Source organism: Crocodylus siamensis, chromosome 2 (assembly GCF_052110815.1).
Source record: "Crocodylus siamensis isolate JL-2025a chromosome 2, ASM5211081v1, whole genome shotgun sequence".
Classification (NCBI taxonomy): Eukaryota; Metazoa; Chordata; order Crocodylia; family Crocodylidae; genus Crocodylus; species Crocodylus siamensis.
This window is the reverse complement of record NC_143396.1, coordinates 82,729,789-82,748,475: the sequence shown is the minus strand read 5'-3', so window position 1 is coordinate 82,748,475 and position 18,687 is coordinate 82,729,789. Positions and strand designations below refer to the sequence as shown.

The 18,687-nt window shown below is 41.0% G+C and overlaps 1 protein-coding gene across 1 annotated transcript in view; it reads left to right on the top strand.

Annotated features, from left to right (window-relative positions):
• Positions 1 to 18,687, top strand: part of CPE (carboxypeptidase E) — a 100,471-nt gene that overhangs the window by 59,871 nt on the left and 21,913 nt on the right. The window contains exons 2-4 of the mRNA XM_090036244.1: positions 11,985 to 12,181; positions 16,595 to 16,762; positions 17,878 to 17,995. Of these exons, the coding sequence (XP_089892370.1) occupies positions 11,985 to 12,181; positions 16,595 to 16,762; positions 17,878 to 17,995 (483 nt within the window). The remainder of the gene's footprint in view (positions 1 to 11,984; positions 12,182 to 16,594; positions 16,763 to 17,877; positions 17,996 to 18,687) is intronic.

Sequence of the window (18,687 nt, the reverse complement as noted above, 5' to 3'; positions counted from 1 at the left end):
GCCCTAACCAGAAGGTGGAAGGAGCAAGCCAGAGGGAAAGCCCAAGAGCAATCCCCCATCACCATACATTGTATAGCCAAGTTCCTCACTTTGGAGGCATTAGAGAATCTCGCAGGGGTCAACCTCCTCACACTGAATAGCCTGGCCTTCACCCTCAATTACACTGTCATTCAAGGCTGAGAAGAAGAGAATCTCCCCTTCCAGGTCAATAAAACCACCCGAACAGAAACCATCATCATGGTATCTCCCCTGCCTTACTTTCTTCTCTGAGTTCAGAACCTGAGTGCTCCTCACAGGATGAACCCTACTGGCAATTTTGAGAGGGACTTCTGAGACTGTTACCGTTTCTTTATGGTTTGGCCCATATAAGGAACAAGCAGGCTGTTAGTGAGTACATTTGATATGTGGCCCAAAGCAGCCTCTGAAGCTATTACAGAATATAGGCTAAATGAAATGAAATTCATCTGCCTTTAAAAGTCTGTTTTGTGGCTTATAGCTGCATTGTTATGTTTGCAGCTTCCAATATCAATATCAAGGTCCATTTGGTATTCTCTATCTGACAGTCCCAAATGCAGATACAAACCCAAAAAACAACCTTTTTCTCCTCTGCTATTAGGACAAAGGATTTACCCAGCTTGGTGGCCCAATATTATTCTTGAGTCAAGAAACTGTAATATGATTAATCTCTTCCTCTTGCACACCAGACTTGATTTGCTTAGTTTTTACATCAAACTGGCTTCCTCTCCTTGGCTTACTCTAAATTATCATTTCTTTTCCTGTCTCAGTGTTTACCAGGATGCTGGAGACCATTTAATAAATGGTTTCTATGCTTGAGCTGATATGAAAGAGGAGACAGATTGGATCAGGAAACTTAGTATGTGGAAAGCATCCAGGCCCAGGCAGTTTTGGTTTTATGGATGAATAACTTAAAATGCAGGCTATGAAATTAAAGAACAGGTTAAAAATGAATATTATATATCATAGGAAGGCTTGGAAATCTAGGGTGAAGTGGTGTACAGCAGAAGTTGCTTAGCAGTACCTTAAAATCCAGAGGAGGGCCACTTGCATGATCAAGGGGCAGCAGGGCAAGCCCTACGAGGAGAGGCTACGGGACCTGAACCTGTTCAGCCTCCACAAGAGAAGGCTGAGGGCGGTCTAGTGGCTTGTTACAAACTAGTCAGAGGGTATCAGCAGGTATTGGGGGAGTCCCTGTTCCCCTGAGCACTGCCAGGAGTGACTAGAAATAATGGTCACAAGCTGGCCAAGGGTAAATTCAGATTAGACATCAGGAGGCGCTACTTCACTGTCAGGGCTGCTAGGATCTGGAACCAACTTCCAAGTAAAGTGGTGCTGGCTCCTACCTCGGGGGTCTTTAGGACAAGGCTAGACAATCACCTTGCTGGGGTCATTTGACCCCAGTACTCTTTCCTGCCATGGCAGGGGGTCGGACTTGATGATCTGCTCAGGTCCCTTCCGACCCTCGAAACTATGAAAATTACATCATTCTTAATACCAGCTTGTGTTTTATCTCCTTCACTTCAGGTCTGACTTCACCTAATGGTTCCCATCTCAAAAATATTTGAAGCAAAAATCAAAACTTGTATGTTATGCCATTGTTTAGGCAGCTTAAAGCATTGTTATTTTAACTCCTGAAGCTTGAGAAGAGCTTAGCAGATAAAATCATGCAAGAGTTGAAACAGTGCATAACGGCAAGGGTTATCACAAAAGACCAGTTGAAAAGCAGGGATATCACCTAATTTATCAGAGTCCTTTGTTACTGCATATGTTTTTTTCTCTTGATTTAGTGTCAGCCCACTTGTAAAGGTAGGGAGTTCTTGTTTGGAAGACTCTTTACTTGAACCAAAAAATTGTGCAACAGCAATTGCTAGTGATTTTTTCCTTTTCTTCTCTTTAAAAAAAGGTAAAAATAAAAATCCTGACGCTGTAATGTGGCAATACATATTAATAGGGAAGATAGGAAGAAGAAACTTTTTTTCCGATTGGCATATGACATTGTCTAGCACTTCAGAAAGAATGAAAGAGAGGTTTCTTACTAGGTCATCTCCTATCTTGAGTGACCAATCATAGACAAGAGAACCCCTAATAATATTGGCTGTTTCAAGAAGATGACAATTTGTTTCTCAGTCTTTCCTAGGCACTGTATACTAGTACTAGTACTGTGTACTAACAGAGGTCAAAAACTGAAAGCTCATGTTCTGATTCAATTTTTCCTTAATTGGTCTTTACAGGTTGTTGATTGTTAAAAGTCATTTTTTTTATAATAGTGTAACTTTGTCTCACTGTAATTGATCAAAAAGGCTACTTTTCACTTAAAAAACCCTTCTGCAGACATTCTGATGAATAACATTCGCTAGAAACAATAGTGAATACATACATGTGTTTATGCAGGAAAAATCAGTTAAGTGTTCCAAAGAGCACTACATTGGCTATGAGTAAAAGCCATAATACAAGAATGTTCACATGGGAGGCTTAGAGCAGCATAGCTGCGGTGGAACAATCAATTCTACTGTAGCTAGGCCAGGCATTTTACACATGTGCCTGAAAACAGATGTGCTTTTGTGGCACCATAAAGAGTTTTATGATGCGAAAAAAGCCAAGAGAATAGATGTTATAGCCCTTTGGCGTGCCACAGGCACCCAAATTTGTGATCATATCTAAGAATAGTTTGTGCTGCCATTTTGTGGCTGATGTGTGTTTCCTATGGTGAGAGAGCAATCAGCCCTAAGCAAGTGCTGTCAGGGCTTCAGAGGCCCTGCATGTTCTTGTAGTCCCTCTGCAAGGGATTTCCTGGGCACATGTATTATGCTTCCACTCCCCAACACGTACCTTGACTTGGGAGTTATAGCATGACAGCATGATACATGTGCTTTGGTTTTTCTGGTTGCAGAGGTACGCCTTTAGTTGGGGTGCAACATCCAAGGTTGTTGTCCCACAGAACAGGGCCCCCGAAGTCCCAGGAGGGCAGGGGTCCCAGCAACATCTTTAGATGGCAGTGAAGTGAAACAGCTGTGTCAGGAGACATCTGAAGCAGCTGACTCTGCTCCAAAGATTACATGTATTTATATCCATATAGACAAGCCATTAGTCACTGAGGCTAAGTACAGACATTCAAAAAGCCCCTGGTGGACGTGCTCTAAGTACGGTACTTTACTTAAAGTGCTATAAGTTACAGGAGGAATGAACCAAACAGACATTTGCCGGTTGGTGGAGGGGGCTCAGTGCCTGCCTACACTGGCCAAGATCAGCAGGTAGGGGGCACTCCCACATGCCTCCCAGGAAGCTGCTGGAGCAGCCCCACCTCTCTGCCAGCTGGCAACTATCCGCAGTGGCTGGTGCGGAGTTGGAGGGGAAGGGAGCCCTCCTGCCATGAAACTCACCCGCAGCTTGCTGGTTGGGTTCTCAGAGGGACTCGGCATAGGACTCCCTTCCCCCAGCCTTGACAGCTGCACCTAGGAGCTGCAGCACAGGGCTGCCTGGCCTGGCTTTTCATTGTGCTAGGAACTGGGGCTGAAAGCAGAGGGAGCCCTCTTGCCGCATAGACCTGGAGTGGCTCCCTCCCTCCCCCCCGCCCCCGATCCTAGCCAGCAAGCTGTTGGGGGGGGGCTTATGGTGGGAGGGGTCCTCTCCCCCACCCATTCCCCACCCAAACCTTTTGACAATGGCAGCCCTAACCTTTGACAACTGCAGCACGGGCCTGCTTGGCCTGGCCTTTCATCACACTGGGAACTAGGATATCTGTGGGTGAAAACATGAAGAAAAAAAGAGGCTCTGAAATCTACAGTGGTGATTTATTCTCCCAACTCTGATTAATGCAAAGTGATAGAAGAATAGTTTTGAATGTGTCTCCTGCTGCTATAGTGTAGGACAGGAGTAGGCAAAGTATGGCCTGCGGGCCAGATCTGGGCCACCAGCTTGTTAGATCCACTCTGCAGACAGGCACCCACCAATTAATTGGATCCAGCCCTGGCAACAACTGCCCCTGCTGCACTCCATGTGGGACCAAGTCCTGAGCCTGGGGCAGTGCATGGTGTATTCCCAAAAATAATTGTTTACCTCTGATATAGGATTTAAAATACAATTTAGAATTTTTTCTTTTTTTTCCTATGCATTTATCCCCTGCATAAGGAATGAAATGTTAGTCCCAATACTTTTGAAGTACTTTGCCTGTCAGATACTTCTGTAGTTCAAGTGAAATCATAAATTCCTTCATCTGCTGAAGAATAAAGCTTGTCAAGAGAACTTGAAAATGAATTATCTTAAATACATGTTTAGACTTGGCATATGTATGAATTTCCTCTTCATCAAAACTTTTTTAATAATGATAAACTGACTGATTGGTGTTTGGAACATCTATGTAGAACTAAACGGCCAGAAAAGTAGGTGGTGCTACCAAAAGAACGGTTTACCACAAGGCAGCGTGCTCAACCCACTTTTATTCAACACCTACATTAGTGATCAGGGACTTCCTACTGAATATCAGTGTTTCATCTATGCTGATGATCTCTGAATTATTGCACAGCAGAAAAATTTTGGGGACACAGAAGATCCTGGAGAGGGCACTGAATGAGAAGTCAGATTACTACCTCAACAATTATCTCAAACCCAACCATAGCAAAACTCAAATCTGTGTTTTTCATCTGAGAAACTGTGATGTGAAATGACACCTAGATGTCACTTGGGGTGACTAGAGGTTCGAACATCAGAAATAGTTGGCTTACTTAAGGGTAACACTGGATTGTACACTTAGATACAAAGAGCACATATTAAATACGAAAGCCAAGGTCAACACACGAAACAACATTCTGCATAAGCTCACAAATTCCAAGTTAGGAACACATCTATCCTACACGCTACTCCCTTAGCACTTTGTTTTTCTGAGGCTGAATATACCTGTACCACCTGAGGTACAACTCAAGTCACAGTAAACATATTGACACTACCCTAAATGATACATGCAGAATTAAAACAGGCTGCCTAAAAGCCACCCCTCTTCCCTGCCTGGGGAAGCACCCCCATGCAGAAGGAAAGTAGCAGGTAACATTGGCAGGTACAAGAGTCAGATAGATGACTGCTAGGTACATGAATCAGATGGATATCAACCAGCGCAGTCATCTCTCATTGAGAAATAGCTGCACACTAAGCAAAGATATCTGTTCAGTTGGTCAGTTGTCATCGTCATGTGACCAGTCCACCCTTTCTATATGGTCTGCTCCCAATATTCTGCATAGGACACTGCTTCCGGTGTTGGTGTAGCCAAATCTTGTGGGCAGCATTGTGATGCTACAGGACATCTCAGGAGATGTGTCATGGTTTGCTTCTCCTGACAAACACACTGGCCAGTTGTTTAGTGGTCCCATGATTTCATGAGAAAGTTGCATCTGCTGAGACCCACTCTCAATCTGTTCAGGCTCCACCATGTATGCCATTTATAATTGGAGTTGGATGCTAACTCTTCACTGGGGTAATTCCTCGTTGGCTCCATTCAACAGCTTGTCACCTAGTTTTTCCCATTCTTTTTGCCAGAGGGTAGTTCTGGCTAGTTCTGGTGATGTGGTTAATGGTATGGTAATGGATAGAAAGCTATTTCTCAATGAGAGATGATGGCGTGCTGGTTTGGTCCGTCAAACTTCTGCACCCGATTCTCTCCTGGCTCAAGATAAGTCATAGTTTGCTGATATCCCAGGTGCCTTTGCAGCCCTCTGCTCTCTCCTTCCCACCTCTCGCATATTCAGCTACTCTGAGCTGTCAGCCACATGTAGGCAGGGAGTGGGGCGGGGGCAGGGAGGGGTGGACTGGGGAGGGAGCATCTGTAGCTCTGTATTTTCCTATCTTTATACAATGTTCCTAGGCAGGGTGTGTGTGTGTTTGTGTCCAGCCTGGCCCTGACCAGGGCCATGGCATGGTAAGGCAGGAAGCAGGGCGGCTGGGCAGTGGCAGGGTGGAGGTGGGGGCAGAGACCCCCTCTGTGCAGTCCTTCCCTGCCCCAAGCCAGTATATCTGGGGGAGGCTGCCGCCTTACTTGGCTGCTGCAGCAGCCAGTTGCTAGAAGGGTGTGAGGCTGAGGTGGGGGACCGTGCTGGCCAATCGGGGATGGCCTGGCTGCTGGGAGCCATGTGAGTACCCCCAACTGGCTGACCTTGGCCTATGCATGCAGCCTGCATGCCCATCTCCCCACAAGAGCATCTGTTTGCTCCCAACCGAACCTGGGACGTTTAGAGTAAAGCATAAAACTTAGACCACTTCCTTCTTGGGCTTTTTGAATGTCTGTAGCTAGTCCTAATCTCTTTTTTGCCTGCAGATCTAGTAATACCACTTTAATACCACTCCTAACTGAAATGGATAAAAGGTATTACAAAAGGACAAGGCGTTTTTCGGAATTTCTGAAGAACTAAGGCAAGAACTTAAGCATGAAAAAATACTAACTTAGTTTCATGGGTTATTTATCACTTTTTAGATTTTGTTGAATTAATTTTTTACTCACTTATCTCCTTGAAATGTTATTATGTAGTTTGAATATGATAATCACCATACTTCTGTATTTTTAGGAAACTGGAACTTTGTATTTCTTGGTTATATCTTTTCCTATTTAAAGAAAGGCTTCCATTAAATGAAAACAGCTAGAAGTGGTTTCATATGACTTCTTATAGTTTGAAGTAACCTTATTTATGTATTTGCATGGCCCTATGTGGAAAAAAGCTTGAGTCTATCATCTACTGACATCATTGAACCTTCTCTAAATATCTGATGACACAGTTCAAGTAAGTAAATATCAGATAACATTGACCATTTTGCCAGCTAAAACATTTTCAGACACATCTCCCTTAATCAGTTATCAGATTCTGGTATACAGTTCAGGATTGACACAAAGCTCTCCAAGAGCTGTTTCAGTTGGAGGGGTCATGCCTCCCAAGAGAAAGCGATGGCACAGCTGACATCTATGGACAGAGCCATGTTTAGCAGACTTAACCCTTTTGAAAAGTTTATTGTTGTTTGGGAGCAGGAATTTTTAGAATATTTTTGGTACTTAAAATAATCCTTACATATTTCCCTTTCCTTCTTCTGTTCATCTCTCTTCCTGCCTCTTTTTTTCTTTCCCCCTTTATTATTTATTTTGTGAAAGATATGTACATAGTTCATATGTGTACACACACACACACACACACACACACACACACACAAAAGTGTGTATATTATATATAAACTATATACATATATAGGCAGACAAGGTTCTATGGGTGAATCTGATATTTTTTTATTAGACCAACTTAAATAATTGGAAAAAAAACATTTAAGCAAGCTTCTGGGTTTTAGAACCCTTCGTCAAGCTGAGGAAGTTTCTGCAGTTGGTGTGGGCTCTTCCTGGATGAAATGAAAAGCACATTTTCATTCCATCTAGGAAGAGGCCACAGCAACTGCAGAAACTTCCTCAGCTTGACGAAGACCCAAAAACCTGAAAGCTTGCTTAAATATTTTTTTCCAACTATTTCAGTTGGTTTAATAAAAAATATCAGAGTCACCCAAAGAACCTTGTCTGCCTATGTCCTTAGACCAACGCGGCTACAACCTACACCCTACATATATAGAATTTCTGATTTTTGTATTGCATGCAAAAATATGCATTTAAGGATCTTAGGACACAGGGAATCAACAAAGCACCTATTTGTGGTTGTCTAATCTGAGATATCAAAAGGCTCGGCTGTTTCTCAGAGCACCCAGGCCACCTGACAACTAGAAGCAGTAGGAAGTGTAAATGAAAACTGGGAATTATTCAAGGAAATTACAAAGATTCCCTGTTTCTCTGTCCAAGTAAAAGAAGATGTTAAAGCACTATTAAAACTTGGAAAAAGAGAAGAAAAAAGAAGAAAGATTGGACTAAAAGACAAGGAACAGGTGCTACAAAACTCCGTCGTAGGCAGTTTATCAGGGAAGCTAACAAAATCAATGCATTTCAATGGTCAATTGGGTAAATAAAATAATAAGGCATCTTTTGAAAAATATTAAGAATAAAACATCTTTAGGTAACTGAAATCTAAATAGACTGAATGGTGATGAAGAGATAGTCAACAGATATTAAAGCTCATAAGTAAAGCAGTGGGATCCATCTGTTCTGATGTGTTGGATGGAATAGGAAGTTAAAGATGTATTTTTTTAAAAGAGAGGCTTTGAAGCAGCACCTTTTTAAATTAAGCACCTTTTTTTCGGATCATCAATGGGCCCCAGTAATTTCTACCTAAAAGCCTTAAAGGCACTAGAGAGGGATCTATCTGAACAATTAATGGGAATGTAAAAAAAATCTTTAAAAAAATGCGTAAATCCTAATGGATTGGAAGGCTGCAAATGAAATCCAGTGTTAAAAAAAGCAAAAGGGGTAACCAAGGCAATACAGAGTACCTAGCTTGATGCAAATCTAAAATAACTGAATGGTGAATTTGGAACTTTAGCCTCTAAGTCTTTGCTAATAAATGTGTAATTGATACCAGCCGTACGGTTTCATAGAAATTAGATCTTATTCCCTACTCTTCCCTGCCAAATAAAAAGGACAATAGCTTAGTTTTATAGTATGAGAAATCTTATTGATAAAGGCAGTTGTGGTGACAGGGTACACTTGCATTTATCTAAGCATTTGACTTAGTATCCCATAATACTTTAATTAAAAAACAAGCTAGCATTATGTGGAATTAATAGAGCATTAATTAGATCAATTAAAAATTGTCTCTTTGACTGATCTTAGTATATCTCTGTGAATGTCCCCTTGTTCTCATTAAGGTATGGGGAAAATTTATTCCCAGTCTTTCTTCTGTATAAGGTGCTTTCTAAGGTAAATACTCCTCATTTCTTCAATCTCTCCTCCTATGTGTGATGTTCCATGAGAGATTTCCATGAAATCCATTGTAGTTTCCTTTCTGAAATGGAGCAATTATGAGTGCAGCCAGTGTTCTAGTAAATCATCATTCACCATAATTGCTATGCATGTTTACTTTGATGCCACTGTCAGCCTTCTTGGTGCTTAAGTGGTTAGGAGACTTGATAGCCATTTTGTTTTTTCTGTTTCTCTGGATACACATACCCTGGAGTAAACAAGACTTGAATGACTTGTATGACTTACAAGACTTGTATGACTTGGTAAAGCACTGTAATAGGTTACCCAGAGAAACTGTGGACTCTCCAACCTTGGAGGTTTTTAACACCTGGCTAGACAAAGCCTTGGCTAGCATGATATAGTTGGGGATAGTCTTGCTTTGAGCAGGGGGTTGGACTAGATGACCTCCTGAGGTCCCTTGCAACCCTAATTTTCTATGATTCTGTGATAACCTGGAGAAGGAAGTCATGCTGGTATTTAAAGTTACAGAACTAGGAAATGGAGCAGCTGGTTTCTATTTCTGGCTTTGCAAGTCACCTGCAGTTTTATTCAGTGATTCTGTTCTCCTTGGCTAGGGACAGACATTACACACAAACTGGTTTAAGTGATCAGAAACTAGTTGAAAACTGTAACAAAACAGACATTCAGTGTACATAAAACAGTTTGAAAATGGCTGAAACCTTTTTGAAATAAACCTGGTTGAATGCAGTATCAGACTTACCTGACTTGGGTCAAACCAGTTTATGCAATGTCTGTCCCAAACCACTTGCTGATTTAAGTTAAATCAGACTCCCCCAGCATCCCAGCATGCTCTCTGGGCTTGGCAGGGCTGGCCCCTCCCTTCTGCTCACTGACTGGAGCTCTGGCAGAAACTTGCAGGCACAGCAGGGTCTGCTGGCTTCCCCATGCCCGCCTTCTCCCTCCTCACCACTTGCTGCTTAAGCAGAGATCCCTTCCTCCTCTCTCCCACAGCAGGGACCATAGCCAGCATGTGGTATGCTAACTAATGCTGTGTAAAGCAGATAGGACAGTGTCCGCTTCGGGATTTTTGGAGGTAATCAACAGCTCAGCTGGTAGTGTCCCTGCATTCCTTCCTTTGGAAAAAGCTGTTTAAGGAGAGCTTGAACTAATGAGCAACACTTTGTTTTTTGATGGTGTGCTAAATGCTGATAACAGAGCTGATAAATACTCTGTTATGAAGAGCAGGGTTCCCTAATCAGAGCACCCTTCAGATCAGTCCTGTGAAAAGGAAGAGAAGGCTGCTTTAGTGCTCCCCAGCTTCTAGCCTGAGCTTTTCAGTCTGGAGGGGATGTCTGTATGATTACAAAGTGATTCAGCCTATGCACGTTAGACTAACCTGCAAAGATTGAATCAATTCAGGCTCAGGCTTTTTGAATGTTTGTCCCTAGCCTTTTACGCCCAGTTTGAGATGATTTACACCAGATGAGAATTTGACTTCTGTAGTTTTGCTGGAGTAAAACTGCCGGCCTTATTATTGACTAAACGATCTTATGAGGAGGTTATAAAGCAAAACAGCTAACTGGGGGAAGGGGTCAATGTGTGTGTGGGGAGGGGTGATGGGGATTCACATTGGATATTTTGAATAAAATGAAGCATCTTCATTTAGAAGCAAAACCCCTTAGACTGTTCTTCAAATTTAAGCATGTGTGACAAGAAATCTCAAGGAACAATTTGTATACACAGAAATGTCTTATCTGATATGCAAGAGGTCATGGTATAAATAGCTCCATGCTTGCTAACATGCTGTTGATGGATTAAGATTAAGCACAGTCCAGAGTCATAAAAGGACACCACTGTGCCTTCTTTTAGTAATTCCTAGGCCTTGCTTGTGAAACCATTTCTCTTGAGAAGTATTTAGTCCCATGAGTAGACCCCAGATCAGGTATTCAGAGCATACCATTAGGTGAACTTTTGATCAATTAGAACAGTTATAGCAGAATAAAAAATTAGTCCCCATTACTGAGTTGAATAAAGATGAAAATGCCCCTATCCTGAAATGTATTTTACTAATAAGAATTGCAAGGTGGGGGAGTTAGTTTTTAAACATATGCCTAAAAGTTTGCAGGCATGGGTGACTGGTGTCTACCAAGTCTGGGGGGCACCAGATCACTGACGGGGAAGGAGGGTGTACCCCAGTGGCTGATCACCAACCGGGGGGTACCCCAGTGGCTGATAGCTGAGCCAGAGGCAAAACCGGAAGTACGCTTACGGCTTTGCAGCTGGTGCTTCCAGGGGATGCATGTCCGATCTCAGGGGGTGCATGTGCACCCGTGTGCACCCCCTACGCATCGCCAGTGTTTGCAGGCCTAGGATCCAAGATGCTCCTGTTAAAAAATATAATAAATGAATATAAATTATTCATGTATCTTGGGCTCTAAGGCGACTCCTGTACATTCCTTATGTGTCAAGAGATGCTGAGATATTGACTAGCAAACACTGTTAGGAAAATACTATTGTTCTTGCATTTAATGAAATATTTACCCTATATTTTACCAGTCATAGTGCACTCATTCTTTACACTCTGAACCAAATACTGGAGTACTACAACTCACTAGGAGCAGTAGCTATTTATTGAGAGTTGTATTGAAAAAAATATTGTAAAATTAAAATAACTGTCCATAGGGTATGACTACTCTTAGCATATAGTGAATTTCAGGAATTTAAAATGCTTTTTAGACACATTTTTTTAAAACCATCATAAGCACGGTTTCTATGGGTCATATTCAGATTTCTGTTTTACCAGTTTAAATGAAGAGTAACATAATGTTTATGTTAAGATTCTGTATTACATTGACATACTTCATTCAAATCTGGTGTCTTTTCTTAGCGCTTAGAACGATTACTGAGTAAAGATTTCTGTTTAATTAGTTTTCAGCCTCTGATCATTTAAATCTACTGTTCTAAGAGAAGTCTACAATTTAAGACTTCAGGATTAAATGTGCGGTCTTTGGCTAGCTACAGGAAAATAGCACGCTATATTTGTAGTTAACACTTACCTAACCTGACCCACACCTTGTTCATCCATGGACTTTGAAGAATATTCTATGCACGTGTATAAGGGATGTTCCTTTTTGTGTTGCAGGGGAGCCTGAATTTAAATATGTTGGGAATATGCATGGGAATGAAGCTGTTGGAAGGGAGCTGCTCATCTTCTTGGCTCAGTACCTGTGTAATGAATACCAGAAAGGAAATGAGACTATTATCAACTTGATCCACAGTACGCGTATCCACATCATGCCATCCTTGAATCCTGATGGGTTTGAGAAGGCTGCATCCCAGGTTCGTAAGGAAATGTATATGAGAAGAATGGTAGATCAGTCTGAGACCCTTATTAATTTATCAGTTCTGCAATGACATTGGAAAGTGCAATTTAACTACATGTTTAGTGATACAGTACCTTTAATAAGTTGAATGATATACATAGGCAAATAGTACAGTTTTACAAATATGAATTTTAATTTTTAAACTGTTTTACTCTATTTGTACCCTATAGTATGGGTTCCTGCTCCTCCCTTACAACAAAAACTCTGCCAAACAAGTTCTGTGCTCAAGATGTTTTCACAAATAGCCAATTTAAGTGAAATATTGGAAAATTAGAAAGGGGAAGTTGAATTTATGGGCATTCTCTTTGGAAACATAAGTTCTAAGAATTATACCCAGCAGCGTATTTTATTTCCAGCAGAAATCCCTCATATAGGCTTTGTGTCTAACCATGGCAACTCTAAATTAAAATGGTGGGTATCATATACTCTAAAGAAGCTTCATCTGAACATACATTTAGACAGAAATGACTCTACAGTAACTTAGATTAGTAGATCAATTGCTCATCAATATATGCATAATAAGGAACAGAGCCTATATATTGTAGGGCTGGGGTTCTTGTGAATGGTCATTGCTAGGTAAAGGTAGGTAAGAAATGTTTTTCTTGCCCTTTGGAAAAATGCACCTAATTTCCTGAATGAGATAACATTCAAAATCTTTGTGTACTGAGAAAATAAAAAAACAGTTTGAGTCAATCAGAGCTTATTGTTTCAGTTTTTATTTTTCATTTTAGCCTTTTAACTATTTTCATTTTTTTTGTTTAAATTTTTGGAAACAGAAGTCCATTTTGAGCAAGAAGAATGGATTTTTGTGTTTTGGCTGTGTCAAAAAATATTTCCACAATTTGGAAAGTTTAAAAAGTCTAACAATTTTTTACAAGACTGACACTTTCTTAGAAAAGATTCTGACAGAACGGCATTTTCCCATGAAAAAAATATTTCATGCAAAATGCCCAAACAATTTTACTATGGCTGCACCTTTAATGAACAGTACGATTTCTGGTATAAAAAAACCTGTATCAAAAACCTCAATTTAGGTCATCAATAAAATATTTCCATTATGTACTACAAGTCTTACTAATTTTGAGATTAGTTAAGTGAAATTATATAAAATAAGCATGTCTCAGTTCCTTATCAATCTTATTAAACTGATTCTCATGGATATGAACTACTCATGGCTTTTAATTTTGTCTGTAAAATATTTTTGATATTACATCTCCCTCTAGTGGCAACAAACAGGGAACAACAGTTTCCATAATAACGGCAGTGTTTCTTACAGTTCAAAGACTAGATAGCCTGCTTTCTCTCTGATAGCTTGCTCTCTGCATGCCTTTTCATAGCATCTGATGAAGTCAGCTTTTGCTCATGAAAGATTATGCATCTCAGATTCAGTTTGTCTATAAGGTGCTTCTCTACCCTGCCTTCTGTCATAGTCCTATTAAGGTTATTGTTTGACAGCACTGGTTTAAATAGGAAAGAAAGTTTCCCACCTGTAACTTCAAAACGCGTCGCTATTTTTACATAATAGCGTATATATTTTATTTTAGTGGTATAATGCTACTGTGGAGGGGTTGATACAAAAATTAAAAAGAAATTAAAAGAAAAGAGAAACTTTGCTTTGACTTGTTCACTAGGTAACATCACAATAAGAAGTCATCACAATAATCACCAAAGAGCAATTATCACTGGTCAGCTTCATGGAGAACTTACGCTTTTTGCCCAGGATACAATTCCTGCTCATTATACCCGTCCTCCTTGCTTACAGCAGGTTTGAATCTGCATCTCTATGACTTCTCAGTATTGCTTTAGCCACCAAGTTGCAGGCTAGACATTGTCCAGGCCTCCTTTTTGAAGCTAGATTCAGCTGAGAGAGGAAGATCTGAGGAGTAGGGCTGTGCTAAGCTTTGATCCCTGATTTGATTCGGCAGAGATTCAGCCCAATTCAGTGGCTGAATCTCCAAATCCAAATCAAATCAGGAGACCCTTTAATCTCTCCGAATTGAATCAGAACCTTCCAAATTGATTCAGTGAGATTCGGCGATTTGGACATAGACACAGCTTTGAATGTTTTTTTTTCATACCTCAAGGTACCAGGCAGCTCATGAATGCTGTGATGGTAGTGCAGATGGAGCGTCCCACAGGAGCACAGGGGGCTCCCCAGTGAGCTTGACAGTAGACCTGAAGCACTTCTGGATTTGCTGGGGAGCATGCTGGTGGGCCCCCTGTTCCCCCTTGGCTTGCTGATTGGTGCCTCCTGGGTCTGGGGGGGGCACCTGGGTTCCCTCCACAGTCAATCACTGTGCTGGGGGGGGGGGTGTGCAGGGGGCCCCCAGCGCGATCGGCAGTGGACCTGGAAGTGGACCAGAAGTACTTCCAGTCCACTTCCAGGTTCACTGCTGAGCACATGGAGAGGGTATGGAGGTGGGGCCCACACTCCTGTGGGATGCTCCATCCATCCCAGCTTCACAGAATTCCTGGTACCTCGAGGTATGTGTAAAAAAACCATTTAAATCTGTGTCTATGGCTGAATAGCTATTCTCCGAATCAGCATCAAATCTTCAGATTTGGATTTAGCTGAATTAAATCGGGGCCAGTGATCCAAATCAACAAATCAAATCACTGTCCCCAATTCAGGCCAAATCTGAATCCAAGTTGAATATGGCCTGTTTTTCACACCCCTAATGGGGAGCCAGGAAGAAGAGAACTAGCCAGAGGCTTTGTGGCTCACTGCAATGGACGCCCCTCAGAAAAGGGAAAAGATTCTACCCTAATCCCTTGCTCCACATGAGTCTGAAACATATCCGCTGGTCTCCATCTATTTTAGCCAATAAATTTTAAATGCAAGGTACAGTGATTGAACTTCCAGACTGGCCAGGTAATAAAATGACAGTGTAAGTGGTATTTCTGGCACCTATGTGTCTGGAAAATTGTTTTTGGAGAATAAAATTAAATAGAATTTTCTAATGTCACCTACAGAAAATATGAGGTGATTATTACTTGATTGGAGCAGTAATTTCAATGTCTTTGCTAGGCTGAGTTTCAGTGGATGAGTGGCTTTGAGATTTTATCTGAATATACCCACTCAGATTCTCATGCCCATTGGCAAAATCTACATTAAATGCATGGTTTACAATGTGCTGTGAAGGACAGCTGTGCATGCTGTTGTACCAATTAGAGAATTCCATAATCAGGCCCTCTCTGATAAAATTACTTTGCTTCCCACCCACAGACGTTCTAATCTATGGACTTTAAATGAGAGGAGGATGCCAGCTGATCTCATCTGTTGCAATGAAGCATCAGTAAAAATGGGTACTTTTAAACAGCCAGGCCTCCATCTTTTCCAGGCTTTAAATAGACACCTTAAAATAGTCTGTTTTGTCTATATGAGCAGTTCAGTCCTTGAGTTTTGACATGATTTTCTTTTTTGCATACAGACTAACAAGTGTAGTAGAATTCCTAATACCAATAATGCATTGGGACTGTAACACAGCACGCTGTTCACCTTAACGTGCACTTTGTGTCTTCATATTTGAAGACTGATTTTCCAGGACATCTGATTTAGACAGAAGAAAAAATGTGTTCAAAAGAGGGCATATTCAAAATGCCACACAAGGACTTTACAGAGCTGGTCAAAAACAAAGGGTTGGTTATTCAAAAACTGTTATTGAAATGTTATTGAATTTCAGTTGACTGAAATGTCAATAATATTTCTGCATAATGCCCCCACCCTCATTTTGGGCCAACCAACCAAACTGCATGTGTGCACATGGCAGCCTGGGTAGAGAGCAGGAAGCGAAATGGCGTGTAGGGCAGGGAGCAGAAAGCAGAGAAGGTCGGTCAGGGACCACAAGGCAGGGAGTAGAAAGCAAAGCAGCATATCAGGAAGAGAAGGGGAGGCTGTGGACTTAATTAGTGGCACACCTGCCAAAAAAGCTGCCCCTTACTGCTTTAGCATGTCAGTGATAACATTGAGGTAAATAATAAAAGGTTGCTGAAGAAAGAAAGATGAAGAGTCCGATTCCTGTTTAACACTAAGGGCCCATGAAAGGGCCATAAAGTGGGTCTTTGTGACTTTTAGTCTACTTTAGTTACCTTTGCTTCACTTCACCAGTGGATATAGGCTGGCCATTCCTGGATATCAGAGCTATAGTTGCTGCTTTTGCTCCCACAGAGCTCCAACTATAATCTGGCAGAGTCAGAATTCCTTCAGTCTTCTGGAATTCTGCTCCTTAGGACCAATGACACAACAGTGCCATGAATTTTATGCTGTCTCCATGAAGCTTGTACTGCTAAATGATCCACATGCAACTCTCTCTGCTGATGATTTAAGAACTCGTTTCCCTTTATCATTTCTTTTTGCTTTTCCTTGCAGCCTGGTGAACTTAAAGACTGGTTTGTTGGTCGAAGTAATGCTCAAGGAATAGACCTGAACAGAAATTTCCCTGACCTAGATAGAATAGTCTATATTAATGAGCGAGAAGGTGGTCCAAACAATCACCTAATGAAAAACATGAAGAAGGCTGTGGACCAGAATCCTAAGGTACTTTCTACCAAATCATTAGAATGCCTAGCTCATCTTTTGGGGGGTTTTTAAGGGAAACTTCTTGCAAGCTCTTACATCCAGAAGCCTTATGTTCTTAAATAAATCAAGATATGGTCAGCATTTACATTATTTTGTTTCCATCTTCTAGTTTACATTTACATTTATATTATTGTGTTTCTATCTTCTGGTTTTAAATTTCTTGGTTTTGGTGCACCATAATTTCTTTTGTTTGGATGTTACTGATCTTTTGTTGTTGGATTTCTTTTCTTGAGTGGCGTGTCCACATCTGATAACCCACAGATGATTTTTTAACTCCAAGCTTGATCTTTTTCCAAGGGAAGAGGCCATGGAGTCCTTTTTGATATCTATGTCTCCTGTATCTCTCTTTTTGATAAGTTGACTTTAAGTGCATTCTGCATGCTGCCAATTCTTCAACGCTACCAGAATTCACTTCATATTGAAGTTAATTGCATTCTTGGCTATGCATGCACCTAATTTGTGTTTAACAGATAATGTAATACCTAACTGTATATTATTTAAAATCTCTGGAGGGATCCTGCCTCCATGTGATATTTGCTTGCAGAATTTGTTCGGGAGCTGCTGCTAATGTGGTGGCATTCACCTTTTTGGGGCCAGAAAATGGCTTTTAAAATCTGTTGATGAAAAGTGATTACAAACTCTGCAGTTGTGATTTTACTTTGGTATAGACAACGTCCAGTGTACAGAGTGCAGTGAGTGCTATTGAAATCAATGTTTATTTTCTTTTTTTTTTCATTTTTCCCATTATATTTCCCATCCCAAATGGAGTAGGGCAAAGTCAAATACAAACATGCAGTAATATGTGCTCTGGTTGTGATGTAAATGTATTATGTTTCACATCAGTGTAAAATCCATTGAAGTCAATGGAGTTACTTCAGACTGATGACTATGCAGTGATCTGGCTCCCAGTAAAGCCAATGAAAGATTCCTATTAACTTAAATGGATTGGATCACAGATGAATTCAGAAAAAACCATGTAATATGTGCGTAAGTTGTCAGACAGCTGAATAAGTTATTACATTGACTATCAAGAGAGAATTGATGCAAATTACTTTTTTTTTTTTTAATTATAGCTTGCTCCTGAAACAAAGGGCATCATTCACTGGATTATGGATATTCCCTTTGTTCTCTCAGCCAATCTCCATGGAGGAGACCTTGTTGCAAACTATCCATATGATGAGACTCGTAGTGGTATGTGTTATGTACATGGATATATCAAAAGATACAAATTGCATGTAGTTGTCTCTCCTTACATGGGTACCTATAATTTAATTGGTAAATATCATGTAATTATATAGTAATGACCCATTAATTTCCTTTAGTTTTTCCCAGATATAATTACAATGTAACTTTGAACTCATTTTTTTGTAATAGAGGGGGTGATTTCAGTGGAAATTCATGGCAAAACTAGTATAATGCAGTGGAAAATCAGATGCATAAAATGTCCACTGTTTGCACTATAATTTTAGTGAAAATCTGTAATGGATTCATTGGAAAAAGCCTGAAATGGTCCCTCCAACAGGATCTCCTTTCTCAAAAGGGAATGCCAGGCTTTGGATACCTATAAGTAAAGATGTAATAGAAACTGTAGACCTAGAAGCCCAGTGACTTCCTACGTGGTTGTAGCAGGGCAATGAGGTACACTTGTGGAGCAATAAGTAAGGAGCCCAGCAGTGGGTTGCCAGGGTAACTGGTAGGAGTCAGCTGACTGGAAGGGGCAGGGCCTGGCTCCCATATAACTCCCAGGCTGAGGCCAGGCAGGCAGTTCCCTGCTGGCAGCTGAAGGGGAAGGAGCTCTATGACAGAGATTTATGTTATGGCCTAGGGGCTCGAATTTTCTGTTACTGTTTACAACCGGTGGTTTGGGTGAAGCTATTAGGGGT